Source organism: Nestor notabilis, unplaced genomic scaffold (assembly GCF_000696875.1).
Source record: "Nestor notabilis isolate BGI_N333 unplaced genomic scaffold, ASM69687v1 scaffold11343, whole genome shotgun sequence".
Taxonomy (NCBI): Eukaryota; Metazoa; Chordata; class Aves; order Psittaciformes; family Psittacidae; genus Nestor; species Nestor notabilis.
In genome coordinates this window covers 14643-33666 of record NW_009922393.1, presented here as the reverse complement: position 1 = coordinate 33666, position 19024 = coordinate 14643, and the positions used below count along the sequence as shown (strand labels likewise).

The following is a 19024-nucleotide window of genomic DNA, read 5'->3' as shown; positions in this document are numbered from 1 at the left end:
TTTTTACATTTCCACAAGAACGAGAACCTGCTTGACAAGAAAAGCAATGCATTTTTCTCTTAAAAACGCTCCGACTCTTTCAGTTAATGGCAGAAGAGCAGCTTGAAGCCAATGCCACATCCTCAGGTATTCAGAGCTGCTGTAATTACATTGGTTTCATAGTCAAATTGTAGTCTATGAATATGCTTAAGCTGCAAAATTAGGATCTCTATCTATATTGGATTACTATCAGAGATCAACTCAGGCCACCTGGATTGTAGGATTAGGTTCAGATTTACCTGTTTTGAATTACTTTTTACTTGCTAATCATGTAATCACAGCATCAAAGTGCCTTCATTGTGGAATAAGATCCCACATGATACATATTGTTCAAAACCAAGACTCTTATGCCTGGTGGAGTGTACAGTCTCAGAGATGGTGTAAGCCAGAACACAGAGATGCAGCAGTTGTGGACGGCCTCAATAGGAATAAAGAGATCCAGAGACTGAACTGTGAACTTTGCAGCACGCACTTAATATCTACCAGATCAGCCCCCCACGCAACATTAGGTGTTGCAATGACCCTACATAGAGGTCTGTTCTGTTTGTTGTGATGCACTGGGTGGGGCGATGGCATGTTTTGGTTGCTACAGGGTTGAAGCCATCCTTGTAGATCAGCTACCTGATTATGGTGTGCGCAGCTGTCTTTGGAGGAGCTCTGGGCACATGGAAGCATCAGTAGGGCAAACATAAGATACGCTTCTTTTGTAACTGCTCTTTTTTGCTCATTTCCATTTCTTTCTCCCTTTGCAGAATACTTGAGGAGCGAGACCGCCTTTCTAGAAGAGTTGGTGTTTGGAAGTGGAGATACCATTGAACTTTCCTGTAACACCCAAGGCTCTTCTGTGTCTGTTTTCTGGTTTAAAGATGGTATCGGGATTGCACCTACCAACAGAACTCATATTGGACAAAAACTGTTGAAGATAATCAATGTGTCATATGATGACTCGGGGCTGTACAGTTGCAAGCCAAGGCATTCCAACGAGGTCCTGGGAAACTTTACAGTCAGAGTTACAGGTACGTGCAGAAATACAGCGCTCTCGGTGACTTGTTTATCCTTATTTTTGTGCCTCCACATGTTCAGCACAGCTGGTGCTTTGCGGTGTTTGTCCGTACTTGGTAGGTCTCTACCTCCCTGGTAACTCCTGGCAGTGATTAGACTGACAAAACAAACCAATGGAAGAATGCTTGCGTGTCCATACCGAATGTTAAAGCTTGATGTTAATACTGAGAGAGACTTAGAAACGGTGCTAGTCAGATTAAACCCCAAATCCCCCTTTACACTTAAATAGATGCAATGCTACATATGCCTTTGAAGTCTTTTGTGAGTGAGTGAACTGTGGCTCAGAGAGGTTAAGTGACTTTTCCCACTTTATGTGACAAATCAGTGGCAAAATTGCATGTAAAAGCTGGAGGCTCCTGAAAACTGTTTCCCTACCATACCTGATAGATCTCTTCCTTCCACCCTGGATATCACAAATTACCAGTTTGATTCAAAAGTAGTTTACCTGTAAGCTTTATAGTCTCAAAAATGTGCTTCATCAAAGGTACTTGTTGGGATTCGTATATTGCAAACAAGTGCTGTGTTAGGAAAGCACATGCCATCATTTGCTGGGCCGTGTTTTCCATGATTAGGACAGAACAGCTACAAGCTGTCCAAGCCTGTATCACTGAACAGAATGTGCAAGAAAAATCTGATGTTCCCAGATAGCTAATGGCTAACACTAAGATCATCTCCATGATTTCAGGCTGCTGCACTGGTGAATTGGGTGCTCATCACTGCGAGCAGATAGAGAGCCTCCTGATCACACAGGTTAAAAGCCTGAATTTTCAGAAGAATGAACCCCTTGTAGATCTAAGGTTTTGAAAACTTTCTTTTGCCCTTGGACTGTTGGAGCTTTTATAAGCATCCTTGAACAGTAGGTCCTTGCCTTCGAAAGTTGAGTTCCCTCAAAAAGTTAGGGGCTCTGTCTGAAAACTAAACACAGACATGTTTGTGATTGTAAATCACATCCACTCCATGAAGGGCTTTCTCATGCCAGAAATAGGATTTTGTGTGAGAGAATCAAACCATCGTGAGAATAAAAGCTTGTTTCAGCAAGCCTCCACCAACATCTGCTTTTCATTGAATGTTACTGGAGATTGCTGTGAATACTTCAAGGTCATATCAATTAAATGGTTAAAGAAGTATTTGGCCCTTGAAAGGCTTCCTCTAACTAGGTATGATTATTGGAACTATCCAAGGAACTGCAGGTTGTTAGAAACACTACTCTCTCTTTTTTTAAGTGACATTAAAATGCTTTTGAGTTCAAGGGGCAGCAGGGAGGCAGAAGAGGGCAGCTGGTTACACGCTCAAATGAAACAGCTGCCAGCCCCAGAAGTTCGTAAAGTGAGAAATTGTTTTTAATAGTGGAAGGGCTGATAATCCTCTGCTTTTAAAAAGTTTAAGCCCCTGTGTTTTTCCTCTTTGCTAATAATAGCTAATAACAGCTTAAGAACAAGCGAGTAACCTGAACCTGCTTTCTGACAGCATTATGAGTCTTTGATTCTATTAGCCCACTGTCATTACCACCAAAGTGCTGGTAATGTGGGAGTCTCCGTTTTAGCTGTCAGCAGCACTTGTTTTAAACTTTGAAGCCCTGCTTTATGTGGCAATAGTGGCGCCTCTTGTATGTGCAGATATTTCTTCATAATTAGTATTGATTGCACTGAGGAGATGAGATTGTTATCAGAGGTTTGTGGTTTGTGTTCCCAATTCTTAAAGGTAACGCCAGCGATTAGCTCAGGTTGGGTGTTTATGTGGGTATCTGATGTTTGGGGCTGGAGTTGTTCTCTGCATTAAACTGGTTTAAATCTGCGCTAACAATCTGGAGTTGCTCTGGTATGTATTCTTAACTGAGCAAAACTAGGCTGGGTGTATTCAGAATTGGTCCCATTTTGAGACGTGCTTCCAGATTCTAGAAGCATATCGGGATTTTCCTGTGTGGGGCTGTGATTTTTGAGTCTGCAGCAAATTGGCTCTTCCAGAGCGACTCTCAGTGTGCACAGTGATATGCTTGATGCTGAAGGCAGAGCAAGGAGATGTTGGAGTTCTTGTTTTAGGGTTGAAAACCAGGTTGATTAATAGCAGGGTTTGATCTCTTTAAAATGCCTCCTTTGACAGACATGGACTTGAGTGTTTTGGTAGCTTACAGAAAGAAATGTACTGTCCTCTTAAAACCTGAGCACTTGAAGAGGGTCACAAATACAGGCTGCAGGCACAAACTGATGTCCAGCCCTGTTGGCAGAAGCTCCATTTCTGCAACCGTTTCATGCACGGAACAGCCTTTGGATTTAGTGGCTGAGCAGCACCCCTGTGATGAGCATGAACTGAAGGCTGGTACCAGCAAAAAAAGCTTTCAAAATATCCAACATTAAGCTATTCAAAACAGGTGACTAAAAAACTTAAGCCCTTTTCCATTCATAATTAAAGGTCTTTTGAGGACAGCATCTAGCAGTTCTTGTTGATGCCAATACTTGTCAGTGTCTGAAAAGGTTTACTATTTTAGTAAATGATTAATAAACAGCTTAGAAATTTTTAGTCACCTTCTGAAAAAGATGATGTTTTAGTAAAGTGAATAGGACAGAAGCTCTGAACATGGGATATTTGTTCTTAAAACCTAAGCTGCACCTCTCCCCTGAAACGTGAACAGGGTCAAAGTCTCTGCCCGCAACCTTGTGGAAATGTTTTTGAATTGGTTTAAAAATTGATTCTGCTCCTTTGGTCATGATTGGCTCATTGGAATTAAATGATAATTACATGTTAATATATGGATAACCAAATCTGAGAGTGCAGGGCTGACAGTGTGCTGGTTTCTCTGTCGATGCTGGTGGGTATTTGGCTGGGTTTCTGCCTTCGCCAGGACTTGAGTAAACCTGCTGGTTCAGCCAAAACTCCTAAACTTCCACTTCACTTTCAGCAAGCCCCGTGGCATTTCCCTGGCTCTGCTGCCAGCAGGACCTCAGCTGGGGATCTGCAGTTAGATACGTGCTTCAAGACTTCCTTGACACTTTGCCAAGGAGAAGGTGCAAAGCCCAGTGTGCCAGTACAGCCTATAGAGATAGTTCCTGTGTTACTTCCTCCTGTAGATGGTGAATATGTCTGGAAAGCCCTTCCAGATTCTGCAGGGAAATAGTATTTCCCTTACCTTTGGGGTTTGTTTTTATTCCCTCTTCCCCATTTCCTGCTTCACCCCCCTTATTTTTACCTCCACTGAGCTGGACAGAGAACAGCAGAAAACTCAAGTGCATCTTGAAATGAAGGAGGTTCTGGCTGGCTTGGTCTGAAGTAGTGCTTTACATTTCTGGCCACATGTTGAACACATAAAGTTTCCTATTTTCTGGTGTGTAAGGCCAAATTCTCTTACCACTGTCTTAGAATATAAAGGCTGCTGGATTGGTAGCATTTTGCCTTTATTTAAAAAAGACATTCCTGGAGATTATATGAAGTCAGTGGTGCTAAATCTTCCAGACACTGAATTGTACTAAATTGTGTAATCTAAATCAAACACTAAGCTGCTATTTGATAATGGGATTTACATTTATAGTAGTCATTTGTTAGGGAGGAGAGAGACTGAGACTTTATTGTGGACAGCTTGGAAAAGGTGAGATGTTAGACCACATTAAGAGAAACAAATCAGGATGTTTTGGAGAGATACAGATGTTAACCTGTATTCAGTTACTGCCTTGAGGTGCCTTTGTAGGAGGAATATGACTGAAGGGAACTGCTTCATGGAGTAGCCATCGAAACATCGATCGATCGAGAGGTTTGGTTGCAAGGGGAGGTTTTAAAAGCTTTAGTCTGAATGGTTGAGCAAGGAGTTAACAAAGGGAGACGTGGCAGGGGTGTATTGAGGTAAAAGAAAAATGCAGGGAAAGTGAATTAGAAATGCTGACCTGTCATTTTGAGACTCGGTGGAATAAAATGTCTTCATAGTGAATGGTAGAGGGGAAAAAAAGTCGGGGAGAGCTTGTTCTGCAGAAAGAAACTTCCCCTTTTGGAAGTGCTTTCGTATTTATGAGAAGAGCACTTTACACAAGGAGAAGTATTTGGCATTGGACCCTGGTCTCTGGTGCAGAACACTGGCAAACTCGTAACACCTCTCTCCCAGTTCAGAAAGCTCCTGGCCAGTAGGGCCTGGCCCAGCAGCATGGAAGGGATGGGCTGGTGGAGCTGCAGCAAAGGTTGACCCATCACTGAGATGCCCTCCCTTGCTGAAGCCCGTCATGGCACCAACAGCCTTGTCCAGTGTGGTGTCCCTGCATGCCATCCTTTTTCTGCTTCACTTCCTTCTCCTTCTCCTCCTAGATTCCCCTTCATCGGGTGATGATGAAGATGACGATGATGAGTCAGAAGATACAGGTAATTTGTTTTTATGGCATACAGAGGCCTTTTCTTTCAAAGCAGTGTGGCTCCCAAGCAGAGCAGCTCATCCAGATGTTCACCTGGTCAGACAGCAGCTCTTCCTCTGTTCTGAAATCAGTGACCTGCTTATCTTAAAAGTTAGGAATAGCTGCCAGAGTGGTATTGCTGCTATAACATACTACAGCAGTAGTAGCATGGGGGTTTTTGGAGGCTTGATTCTGCTAACCTGACTTGCTGAGCTGGTGTTAGAAATCCTCCTTGAATGTAAATCCAGGCAAACCCACTTAGTTTTTTCTTACCTTCACTGACTTTACACCAGTTTTACACCATTGCAAACCTTGACCTGCATCATTTTTAGCTGGTTTGATTCTGGTCCTTACCAGCATCTTGGCTGGAGTCAGAGCATAAAATTTACACTAGCCAAGGGCCAGATGTGCTGATGCTGTAAGTGGGAGCAACCCCTTTTGCTTTACTGGCTTTTTCTTTTGCTCACATAGGAAAGGGAGCCCCAGGACGGAGCCTCTCTGTGCTTTTACTCTGAATCTCTTTCAGTCCCAGGGCTTGTTTCTTTAAGTGCAATAGCATTAATCAGGATCATTACATGCTTCAGAGGCGTTAGTGTGGTGTTTTATTATGCTCTTTATATTTCTGCAAAGTGAGCTGCCTGTGTGTATGTGTTTTCAATAAATAAATGTCTTGCATTTGAACTCCCAATCAGCTATGTACATTGGCAGAAGTTCAACATGACTGGAAAATTTCTGCTGCCCATAGCATTGGACATGCACGACTCTTTAAAACAGGTCTCCTACTGTAATAAATTCATAGCACTGTGTTGTGCAGTATGTGGACAGTGGTGGTGAGTTATGGTGCCAGGTGACCCATCGGCAGCAGTTAGTGGTTTTCTGGTGGCTTCTAATTAAGGGCTGGATTCTGCAAGACGATGGGCACCCTTGCAGAGGTGCTTAGTGCTCCTGATGCCTGCTGAAGCCTGGTAGGGGATTAGGGAGGGTCAGGTTTGGTCCTGCAGGATTTGTTCCTGCTGCAGAACAGGTTCTGATGAGCACAATTAATTGTTCTAAACTTTTTTTTTTATGTGGCTTGTAGTAAATTCTATCTCTTAGCAACAGATATCAAAAAACATCAGCTGGTTTATGGTACAGAGAGACACGATTTTCTCCACTGAAAAGGAAAACACACGTTTCACCACATGTATTTATAGCCTGTATTCTGGGTCTTCTTGACTTCGAGGCTGTCTCTTTTTTTAGACCTGAAGGTAACGGCTGTCTTTGTTTAAAGGTCTTATTATGAAAAGTTGGATTCTCTTCTGCTTTAAAAACGGTTGATCAGGTTAACGTGCCAGCGTGGTGAGGCCTCATGGCGTGTCATGACATGGACGTGCTTTTTGTTGCTTTGTTTGACATCAGACCCTCCTATTAAGCTTCACAGTTCTTCTCTTGAGTCTAGGGAGCTGTGTGATTAACCCTGGCACCACCACTGTGGGACAGTCCACAGGGGCTGCAGGACCATCCTGGGCACGTGGGTATAGCCAGTGCCATGTCCTATGGACAGCCCAAAGACCTATGTCCTCCATCTCTTGTGGCAAAAAGAGACCCTAATAATGGATGTATGGGCCTCTGCTTGGCCATCAGACATAGCCATGGTCAGTAGTTACAGGAATGAAGGCAATAAACATGCTTTCATGCAAAAGAATAATATAACCAATAGTTGTTCATATTTAGGGGGAGGTAATCCCTCCAGGACTGGCTCACTGCCTGTTGCCATATTGCATGTCACTAATAAAAACTTTGTCTCCTGGCCCCTTGTGATGATAAGTTAATTTTCTGCTTTAATTGTGTTGTTCAAGGGGAGTTTCTTACTCTCATATTTATAGAAAAGAGCTTGGAGAGCCGATTCCAATAGCATCATGAGTTTGAAGCTAATATTGTCAGTCTGGGGGGGCTGACCCGAAAGTGTTGATAAACATGAACTGGAAATACCAAAGCAAGAGAATGAGAAGAAATCTGCCCTAAAAGAAATCAATATTTGATGCAAAACCTCTTGGAAAGCACAGAGACAGTCCCTCCACATAGAGTGCTCTGCTCTGCTCACCCTCCTTCAAGCATCCTCTCTGAAGGGCAGCATAGAAACGGGGCATCCCTTAGGGGTGGGCAGCAGCAAAGAAGAAAGAGGAACTTGAGCAGCTTCAAATCATTGGCCCGTTTGTTGCAGCCTTGTCACAAACCACACTCCGCCTTTGCAGAAAGAGGCTTTCCAATACCTCTGTTCTCTACAGCTGTATTTCCTGGCCCTGAAACAAAAACAAAACACCCTTTTCACACACTGCTCTTCTGCCCCAGTGCTCCCTACCCGCCTGTATCTGTTTGTTTGGAGCCCCCGCTGCGTAGCCCCAGCACCTTCAAAGAGCCCCTATAATCTCCAATTAAATCTGGCTGTGTACTCGGAGGCGTCAGCTGGGGAAATTACACAATTAGGGTTGATTCTGTCTGCCACAGAATTTGGTGGCAGCTCCTAATTGCTAAATGAGCGCTCGGCTGTATTAATTATTCCAAGTATCCCTCTCATTTTTTTTTAATTGGTCATTCCAGTCGGATGGGTGGCCAGTGTCTTTAGCAAACAAAACGGACTGTGTCGGGTTTGGTGTTTGATGATGGGAAAGGGCCAGTGATGATGTTTTTCAGGTCCCTTTTCTTTTCACACCTGCACATGCAAAATCACTGCTTGTAATTAATTTAGAGAGAGCGGGTCTAGAAATTTTTGCTGTCTTTCATCCTTCCTCCTTTCTCGCTGCTGAAACTCTCTGGAGCTTTGCAAGCGTTGCTTGAAAAGAAGAGTTAGCAACATTTTCACCCCCTTAAAAAGTGGTAATGAAAGGACTCTGGGGGCACAGCAAACCGAAAGCAGTGATGTTTTGTTCGCTGCTCCTGCGAGTGAGAACAAAGGCACTGTTTTCAATGCACAGACACTTTCTTCCAGTTCCAGTTTGACTTGAGAGCGATGCCGTGATTGTTTGAATCTTGGCAGATCAGTCCAGGGGTGCCCAGCCCTGGTAAGCCCCGAATCGCATGGAAGAGCACCCAAATAAAGGGAAGGCACTTGGGGAAGAAGCTGTGTCTAATTGCAGGAGGGAGGAGTTGATCCTGCCTTTGCTCCATATGGAGAATATCCCCAGCTGGAAACTTTCCTGCTCCTCTCTGATGTCCAATGGCAAAATCCCTTTTGGCTTCAGTGACAACATTTGCAGCCAGTGGGTTGATGGGACTCCTGTGAGATTCAGGCTCATCTTTTGAGTGTGAAAACTTAGTGAAACCTCACCCTGCAGCACATGCAGACAGTGTGGAAAGAGGAAAACTCCCCAAAAGCACAGCACAAGGAGGAGCTTGGTCCTGGCGGGGCGGCTGTGTGATCTAGTTACATCCCCGTGCCTGGGTGAGTGTCACCGACACCATAAAATGGGATTTACTGTAGGCAGATATGTTAATCAAAAAACAAACAGCAGGTTATTTGGCTGCCCTTAGCAGCGAAGAAGAGGGACTTTTCCATCCGTGACTGGCCTTTCCCTGAACTCTGTCCTGTTCAGTCCCGTTGACCTGCTGTAAAGTCTCTGGGATTTGCCAAAAGGAAGTGTTGGGCTAGAAAATAGCCTGTGCTTCAGAAACCTAAGGCCAGGTGTCTCCTAACACGGTTTCTGCAGCTCCCTCCTCTTCAGCATTCCCAATACCACCCCACCTCCTCCAGATTCACCCACCCCCCTGCTGCTGCTGCCTGGGCTTTCACCCAACCTTTGCTTGGTTTCTGCTTTTCCCAACACATGCGATAGCAGCATCTTCCTTTAGCATCAAGACTTGCTCTTCCTTTATGGCTTGCACCCACTTTTCTGGCATTTTTGGGAGCATTTCCCATTCTTGTGCAGTTCTACCAATTTTCTAAGCTCAGACGTTGGAAGGTAAACGGCTACATGATGTCCAGCTTTAGCCCGCATGTAGCATTTGAGACCTCTCCTGGATATGCTGTGTGTCCACAGCAAAGTTTGTAGCCAGGATTTTGCCAGGAGCATGGGCATTGCAGGAATTCCTCTTTCTGATTTGTTTGTGCCAGCTGTACTCCTGCTTTAGTGCGCACCCTGCCTGCAAAATCCTTGGAGCTGAAATGCAGCAGGGAGCCTGCATAGGGGGCACTCTGGACTTAGACCAAGGCGGGCTCATCACTGACTTGAATGGCAAAGCAAAGGGATGGGTCTTGTGGAGCCAAGCACATATGGGCTAAGTTAATTGGGGAGCGCTGGAGAAAGAGAACAGCTCAGGTGCATCTCAGAGGGATGCAGCAAGAGGGAAAACTTTGTACACCCTTGTCACCAAGGGGGAGAGGGTTGCAGAGGCTTAAGAGTAGCACTGAGGTGGGGCTGTGATGCTGGGTGGTGTTCCTGAGCATCATCACTGCTTCAGGAGAAGCCAGAAGCAATGATTCCCGACAGCTTTGGTGGCCATCCTGTTTTCCTTAGCAGTTATTGAAGGACCAGCACCTTCAGGTTGTCTTCGCCAGAAGCGTACAAGTCCCTGTATCTGGTGGGTTTGGGTACTCTCGTGTTTGTGGGTGCTTCCTTCCCATCCAGGGGAGATGCCGGTTACAGTCCTTGGCTTTCACTTTGCTGTTCTGCAGCCCAAATGCTGTCTGCCCCCATCTCCCCTTGGCCTTGGTGTGGAGCACAGAGCTGGGGGGCTGGACGTGACCCTCAGTGTGACAGGGGAAGCACCCCACATGCAGCTCTGCAGTGTTTCCTTAAGCAGAAATGAAAGCTTGGGAGGCTTTTTAAAGAAACTTTCTTTTTCTTTCTTCCCAGTATAATGAGTTTGCTGCTGCCTTAATTTGGAGTTAATATGTAATGTTTGTAACATAGCCAAGAAACATCACTGTTCTTGAGGCAGATTATAAAAAGTATCTCATGCTAACACTGGTGTTTTAAAACAACTTATCCCTGTTCAAAGGTAACATGAATCTTTAAAACTAAAATCACTTGTACTTACAGAACATAAACATGATAAACCAGTTTGGCACTGGCTGGTTTTTTTCTTTCCTTCCCTTAAGGAGGCTACATTTGTGCTCACGGAGAAGCAGAATTTTCCAGTGCACTCAGCTAACACTTCTTCCCTGCTCCCTTGCTGGCCCATCAACATTCTTTTTACAGTTCCAACATCTTTCTGCTGTTCATGCTTCTTGGCTACTATTGTCCCCGAAGGTACATCTGTATCTTTTTAAACACTGAGGCTAAACTCTCATCCTGATCTGGGATAATTCTACCTGTTGATTTAAAAGCAGCTACTTTAGATTTACACTGGCATTACTGAGACAAAAACCTGGTCATGAACCTTTCATCACTAACCTAAAATGCAAACACCCTGTCTACGTCTATGAGAGTCATTTAGCTGGAAAGCGTTTCTGTGTCATTTATCTTCACTGCAGCAGGTAGCAATTTAACTGTCACTCACTACACATGCCAAAGCCTCCTCAAATGCATCTGCTCAGCAGCTGATATCCTCTGTGGCAGAAACAGGCCTATTCAACTTGGTCTTTCCTTCCTCAGGTGTCCCCTTCTGGACCCGGCCAGATAAGATGGAGAAGAAGCTGCTGGCAGTTCCTGCCGCCAACACCGTTCGCTTCCGATGTCCGGCGGGTGGAAACCCAACCCCTTCCATCTACTGGCTGAAAAATGGCAAGGAGTTCAAAGGAGAGCATAGGATTGGGGGCATCAAGGTAAGGCCTTGGCTTGGATCTCTGTGTTTATCAGGAGTTTCCTACCAACTGTAGAAAATTGTATTTCAAAGGAATTAACATTGGTACATGTAAGAATACACATGTGGGGATGGAGTAAGGGTGTTTCTTGCAGCCTTAGCAGTTGCTCATCACCAAAGTGTTAGAAAGGGCTGCTGTCCCTTGGGATTGAAGGCTAGTTCCCTCTGGGTTTGTCTACAGTGATTGTTCAGTGAATAGGTAAAAATGGTGCTGGGTTTATGGTTGCACTGTGGGCAATGATGAGAAAGCAGGAGCTTCTGTCGTAACTTCTGGAGATCAGCCCAGTGTGTTGAGACATAGCTGCTTCCAGCTTTCCAGGCTTTCAATGAAAGCTGACTCGGCAACCCTTGAAGGTGTAGGAGGACCTCACCAAAGAGCTGGGCCATCGTGCTGGTGGTCATTAACATTCTTGTGGTACAAATCACTGACCCTTGTTCAAGTGTTGGATGCAGCCAGAGTAATAGCATCGGCTCCTTGGCTGCTTTCTTCTTCCTCCTTCCTTTCTACTATGAGGTGTTCTGGAAAATGCTCTGGTTCATGTTTATAGATAGACCTAAGGGACACAAAAACCCACAGCACTTGAATTATTTGATTAGCCAGAAGTGTCTGTGCTGCTGGATATGACAAATTGTGGCAGGACTTTAACAGGAAAATGAGTTCTTTGATTTTGTTATTATTTTGTCCCTTGAGGTCACAGTCAGGCTCCTTTATGGCTTTATTAGGGAAGAATAAAACTGGCAGCAGCTGATTATAACAAAAATCAGTATAGAAGGAAGGGCTCCTGAGCAGTGATTTTTGCCTGCACTCAGCCAGCTCTGGCATGTTCCTGGGCTACCAGTAAAGAAAGAAGGTAATTTTTAGGAAGGCACCTCCACTGGTGTTCGGAATAGCTGTGTGCTGATGTGCTGATGCCTACCACATCTGTAGCATTTTGAAGGGGAGCTAGGCATGCAAAGCGTGCCGGGCTCCAGAAACCAAGAAAGGATTCAAAAAGTCTTCCCTCGCCGCAGTTTTGGGCTGTTTCTTTCCTGTTAGCTCAGACCCATTCCTGAAAGAGCCTTTTGTGATTGCTTCAGTGAAGCCTTTGAAGCTCCCTCCTCAGTCCTTTCCCTGTTCCAGCCTGGACGAAGTTGAGGACACGCTCAGGTTTGGATCTTCTGAAAAGTTAAGGAGGGAAAAGAAGTGGGGAAGCAACTCCTGTGGGTAAACAGCCTCTCAGCAGATAGATAGCATTCACAAAGCACAGGCATCTTTTACTAATTGCAGGCAGTAAGGATCATCATGAAGTGTTTTCAGGCTTGCGTGCGCCGATCGAATGGCTTTTTACAAAACTATGTGACATCAGCTGCACTAAATTATGCTTGCAGAATAAAATCTAAAGCTGAAAGCAATTCCCCTACCCACTTCCTAGTGGTTTTAATCTATCGTTGAGTTTAAATTGACACATTTCATTCTCTGCAACACAGTAGTGAGTCTCTGGCATCGCTGTGCTTTGTTTCTCTAGGGGCACCTTTAGCAACAAGCCGATGCTTAAAAGAGCTATTGAAGGCAATGTCAGACCAATTACAGCAAGATTGGTTTAAGCTCTCCATCTGTCTAGGTGTAGTTCTTTGTCCTGTTCTTGATATAAAGACATCTTTCTCTCTCTGTAGATTTCCTTCCCTTATTTGCTTGTTTTTACTCTTGAGCCGGGGTTAGATGTAAGTAGTCTAATGTAAATCTCATCCAGTATAAATATACTGATAGATATCAGCTGAGATTGGAACCAGAAAAAGAAATTTAAAACCTGCTCAGTATCTATCTCATGCATTTAAGATTTAAATTCCCCGTTACAACTTATCTTCATAACAGGATTAGGCAGCTTGAAAAGAATGGGCAAGATCCAGATTTGGCAGAGTTTGGTTGGCTTACTTCATCTCGAGATCTGGTCTTAACCCAGAAATCCTTGAGCTGAGAATGTTCTCATTTGTTTTCGGTGTGTGGAAGAGTTTCAGTGTTGATTGTGAAAGATCTGTGGTCAGCAGATGAAAGCTGACCACTCTTCCACTTCTGCCTCTTGCAAGCTGGATTTAGATCTGTGTGATTGCCCAGTGAAAAGCCTGCAGGAGAGAAGGGAGAGTGTTGAAAACGAAGTGCAGGCTAACCTAGTTCTGTTACAGTCCATCCTTAACTGATAAAGACAAGAAATTCATATGACTTATCATATGAAATTTCCGAAAGAGTATTAATGGTTAAATCCTTGTTGGAATCTCTAATATTGTAAGCCTGTGTGTGTTAAATGACCCTAGAAGGGAAGACTGAGGGGGAGGGGAGATAGAGGATTATCCCTTCCCCAGACCATTGCACTGACTTGCATACCAGTCTGGCAAACATGGACTGAGGTTCCAAGTGTGTCTGCAAATGTTAGTTTCACAGGAGCCAAGAATGACAACACCGAATAAACCAGAGGGATTTCCAGTATCTCACCCAATTGATTAACGCCTGCACTAAGTCACTTCATGTTTCTAGTGTTCTGTCGAGTGTGGTGACTATCCTAACTTGGGAACGTCCCTTTTGATTATCCTTTAACTCTAGATGCCAGTCTCAAACTAAAAAAAAACAGGACAAACCAACAATTAAAATAATCTTCTATCTTCTGTAAGAGTTTCCAAACAGGTTCTGCCCCCCAGGTTCTCGTTTCTGTTCAGAGTCCAAAGTCCCCCTCACAAACCTGGCAAAGAGAAGTTCTTTGAAAGTGGCTTAAAAGTGTCTTTGAAAGTGCATCGTAAGTAAAACACCTAATTTGGACCAGATTTTATAATACAGGTCAGACTAGGGAGTCATCTGTGTACTTGGAGCCCCAGTTCCATGGAGTAGCTCCTAGGGGTTCCAGATGCAAGTGCTTTGCAATGCTGAAAAGTGCGTTAAAAAAGGTCTTTAGACACCACTATGAGACAAGCCAGTATGGAAATAAGCCATGGAGCAGCCACAAATTTGCATTGAAACTTCCTTGACAGTCTGGTATGTTCAGCTGTGAACTCAGGGTCCAGGTTCTCTGTTCTCAGAGCTCCTTTTACCCTGTAATTGCCAAGCCGTTAGAGATGCACCAAGTGGGATGTTGCTTTACAAGAAGCGTAATGTTGGTTCTGCATTGAGCTCTATCTGTGCTGTCCTGGGTGGGCAGAGGGTGCAGTCAGACCCGACCAGACATCTGCAATAGCCAAGATTTCTGTACAGACTTAGCCACAGCCTCCTCTTCCCTATAACCCAAAATTAAATGCTGTATATTCAGCGGTCTCTGAAAAGTGGGGTGCTCAGCAGTGCTGTTCTCAGGGATGCAGAGATTCAAAAAGCTTTGTTAAAATGACTTCTGCTTGCCTAGCTTGCAACTAAGCTGTCTAGTCATAGAATCACAGAATAGTTGGTGTTGGAAAGGACCTTAAGATCGTCTAGTTCCAACCCCACTGCCATGGGTAGGGATGCCTCACACTAGTCCTATAACTTTAAACCTTCTCTTTGCAAAATCCTGGCTTTAATTGAGACTTGGCCCTTTAAAGGAAAGCATGTGGATGCAATTTAGGTGTAGCAAAGGAGGTTAAATAACTTCATATTAGAGTTCACCTGCTGCAGCAAGAAACCTCCAGGAGCAATTACGCCCTTGTTTTTTCCATCAGCCCTTGATGTTTTGTAGCACAGCATTATAATAATCTCCTGCTTCTGTGTCCTTGGAGTCACCGTCAAAATACTTAGTGAAGTTATATGTTCTGCTCTGGGCAGTTGAAGGCATTAAATGAATATCCAGAGATTTGGAGAACTTTTTTATGCTACGCATCCTGAAATCGTCTTTGTCACTGTTGGTTGCTTTCTGTATTAATTTAGGATTTGCTTTCCATATCCGTTATGTACTTCATACTCATTAGAAACAAATGTTCTCACTGGGATCACAGGGCAGCCGATCGGAGTGGAGACATGGGTTGTGCTTTCCCTTCTGCTACTGAGCAGCTAACAATTCTGGACATGAGCCACATCCAGAAAACCAAGCAGTATAAAACTTTGTGCCAGAAGAGAAGGGCTGACCAAGCATTCTAGGGACCAGACCTGAGCATGTTTTCTCCTGTGTTTCACAGGGAATTCAAGGGACTAATTCAGTTGTAGACACTCATTTCTGCTCAGATAAGATGCTATGACTTGTTGCCTCCATAGCACGCATCTGTATAATAGATGCAGTAATAAGTATGATCTTTGTTTGTAGTCATCTTACGGGTTATATGTAGCAGTTGATGACGATCTGCAGGTGAGAGTGCAGTATTTTGAGCTGACAAAGTCTCTGGACCAGAGTGGTCTGGCAGAGGGGACCACATCAGAGTTAGCTGAAGCCTTCTGAAGTCGTTATTCTAACGAGAGGTGCCGCATTCAGCTGGTTTCAGTATTGTTATTGTGGAAGCATCAACAAGTCACCTTGCAATCTCAGCATGTTTTGTTGTGTTGCACTGTTCCTGCATTGGTCTTAATTCCTTTTCACTTTAAGCCTTTAATGACCCTTGAGATGGGTCCTTGTGATGTTCAGGCCTATTCTGGGGTCCATTCATGCTTGCCAAGTATATAGAAGCTCAGTGATTGTTCACTGATTTGAATAGTCTGGTGGTGATGGTACTTGACGGCAAGCTTGATGGTTTGATTTCTTCTTCTAGTTGCGACACCAGCAGTGGAGCTTGGTGATGGAGAGTGTTGTGCCATCAGATCGAGGAAATTACACCTGTGTTGTGGAGAACAAATATGGCAACATTAGGCACACGTACCAGCTTGATGTATTAGGTGAGATTTCACTGTTTTCTTTAACAGCTGTTCTGTGGTATGTGATTGGATATGGGAAACAGGAGATTGGTTTCTTTCCCAAACTGCTGGATCATGTGTTTTCTAAAACAAACAACAAGCTTTCTTTAGGCCAACAATTCAACCTCAGATATGTGATTAATAAATTACTTAGCTGGTATACAGAGAAGCCAGAGAAGGAACGGCAGGGCTGAGATGCTTCCTCCATTCCTGGATGGTTCTTCTCTGTTCAGCTTGAGAAGCACTGAGTAGAGCGGTGGCCAGGACACCTTAGGGGACAATCCCAGCCTGCACCCTTCCTGCTGAAAGGCCAGGAGATGAAGGGTTCAGAGAAGAATCCTTGCTGGAAAAAGCACATGTAAGTTAGGATTTCCCTCTATTTTCTGTTTTTCAGAAAGGTCGCCCCACCGACCAATCCTGCAAGCAGGGCTCCCTGCCAACCAGACTGTGGTGGTAGGGAGCAATGTGGAGTTTCACTGCAAGGTCTACAGCGATGCCCAGCCTCACATCCAGTGGCTGAAACATGTGGAAGTCAACGGCAGCAAATACGGCCCAGATGGGACACCCTATGTCACTGTGCTGAAGGTTGGTACACGCTCATTCTTCTCACCCTCAGGGCAGTCCATTTTGAAGCCCACACAGTGGAATACTCTGCTTTTTGGAGGGGGTACAGCAAAAATGTCCTAAAGTCAATGTTCCAGACTTTTCTGTTTGCCAGAGATAACACAACTACTGTAGTGGCATAGATAAGCATGGTTGTAAGAGCTGAGGCAACTGGGAGAAATGCAGCATAATGAAAGAGCTGTCAGATTGCATTTGACCTAAAATTGTAAAAATAACCTTTTTTTACAGCTTCAATAGAGGTATTTTCAGCACTTAATAAAATAAAAGGCTCCCAACTAAAACACGTGCTTTCATTTTCATGTAAACACTCTGTAGCGTGCACATACTAAATAATGCTGAACTACCAGCACCTGAGAGCCAAGATAGTCTTGTTCCAGCCACTAACGTTTGTGAACATTGCTGTTATCCATGCTCAGGAAAGCCTTTATTGAGCAAAAACTCACTTAGTAAGACTTTACTTTGCTAAAATGCTTTCTTGAAAGGGAATTTCCAGATTACAGCCAGAACAAAGCCAGTGGGTCTGGTTTCCCCTCAACCTAGGTAAATATAAAGAGTAGAGAATAGAGAGTGAAAAGCACATTTGACTTCTAAAATCTCTTTTATTTCTTTTAATATTTCACGGCATCCTGTGTTGGTGCTTATTAAAACATATAGGGCCAAATGGAGTTATGCTAGCTCTGCAGTTATAGCTGAAAGCAGATTTTGTCCCTACATTTTTGAGCTGAGGTTGTCCTGTGCATGGACATACCTCATACACATCCTGCTGCATACACCTTCCTTCTCTTTGTACGAAGCTTAAAAAACACCCCACTTATCAGACAGCATCTACAAAACTGTAGCTCAGCCAGATACATGATAATAAAAGCCAGAGACCCTGGAAATAATTACACAGATTGAAATAACAGATTGGTTGGAAGAAATGGTTGGAGACCGTTCTTCAGGATTGGCAACACGTGCTTCTCGCGAGTCGATAGAACTTTTTCTTTCCTCGCTGTTTCTCCAAATGTGTTTGAATTATGCATATTTGAATTTCCCCCTGGTTTCACAGCCCAGTACCGAGCTCTGAATAGCTGGCTGTGTCACATGCCATCTAGTATAGTCTCCGGGCTCCGTGTGTGGTCCCCGTGGGATAAAGTGCTACCTTTTGGAAGTTTGCAGAGCCGCTGCGAACAGTGCCTTGTGTCACAAGCACAAGCTCCCATTTTGCTGTGGCACAGAACATATAAATAGTCCGTATAAATAGTGTTTTAAAATGAAGTTGGAGCAGCACCGGGGTGGCTAGGTAATTAGAATTGCCAAATACCTTCTCTTCTGTGGACGGCAAAGGCTCCACATTCCTCGAAGGGGAGCACAGGCAGGCGTTTGGAAGCACAAGTTTTGTTTGGTTTTATTTTTTTGCTGAATAGGACCAGCACACGTCTATTTACTACTTCTGGTTAATCAGGAATGCTTTGAGTTGTATTAATGCCGGCATCAGTGCTGGGGCACGGAGCATTTCCATTTTGGGATGCATCTTTTGTGCGCCAGTACTGGGCCTCCGTGGAGCTGTGTCAGGCCCAGCTTTGCAGGGATTTTGTTTTTATGTGTGTGTGCTTGTATTTTAAAACTAAAGATCTGATAAAACGATCTCACTGTCCTCATGGGGCCAGTCTGTTGGCTCTATGGACTCGTTCCTCTTATGCCACACACTGCTGTTGGTTTGACCCAACATCCTGGCCATGCCACTGGAGCAGGGTGCTGTTAACAGCCCTTCCCTGTCCACAGCTGCTTTAGAAAAGGCTCCCTCCTGCCCAATGCTGTGGTGGCTGCAGGGAGATAAGGCTTTTTTATCAGCCTGCCCTTCTCTCCTGCTTTCAGGAGATTTTGTGGAATGTAGGAGCCGCTATGGCACAGTTCATATATGGGCAATATCCCAGTCTCCATTGGAGCAAGGGGGACAGCGAGGTGCCCAGCACATGAAGTTCCCCCCTCACATCTAAACACGGGGGGAGCAGAACCCAGCCCAGTCCAGATGGATGAATTGAATGCTGTACTTTCAAGCCATTTTTTAACAGCCTGACAAAACCAAGCCATCACCTGCATCAGTTCTTGAAAGCCTGGGCTAATTTGTGATCAAAGGAAACTCCTTTTTCTTTGCAGAAGAGCACTAAATGCATTCCAGTTACACAGAGAGGGCTGGCAACACTGTGCCCAAGCTTTGTCAAAGGCTAAATTGTATGTTCTGCATTGAAACATGCCCAGTTTAATTATAAACAAGGCAGCAACAGCAGGCAGGCACGTTTCCCTGCTAGTCAGGACAGACAGGCTTGCCAGCACATAAGCCTTAGAGATGAGATTG

At 44.4% G+C, this 19024-nt stretch overlaps 1 protein-coding gene across 1 annotated transcript in view; it reads left to right on the top strand.

The window, feature by feature from the left end:
* Positions 1-791: 791 nt before the first annotated feature.
* Positions 792-19024, top strand: part of FGFR3 (fibroblast growth factor receptor 3) — a gene marked incomplete at its 5' end in the record, with an annotated part of 31764 nt that continues 13531 nt past the window's right edge. The window contains 5 exons of the mRNA XM_010011591.1: positions 792-1055; positions 5386-5439; positions 11042-11211; positions 15921-16044; positions 16457-16647. Coding sequence (XP_010009893.1) covers positions 792-1055; positions 5386-5439; positions 11042-11211; positions 15921-16044; positions 16457-16647 — 803 coding nt within the window. The remainder of the gene's footprint in view (positions 1056-5385; positions 5440-11041; positions 11212-15920; positions 16045-16456; positions 16648-19024) is intronic.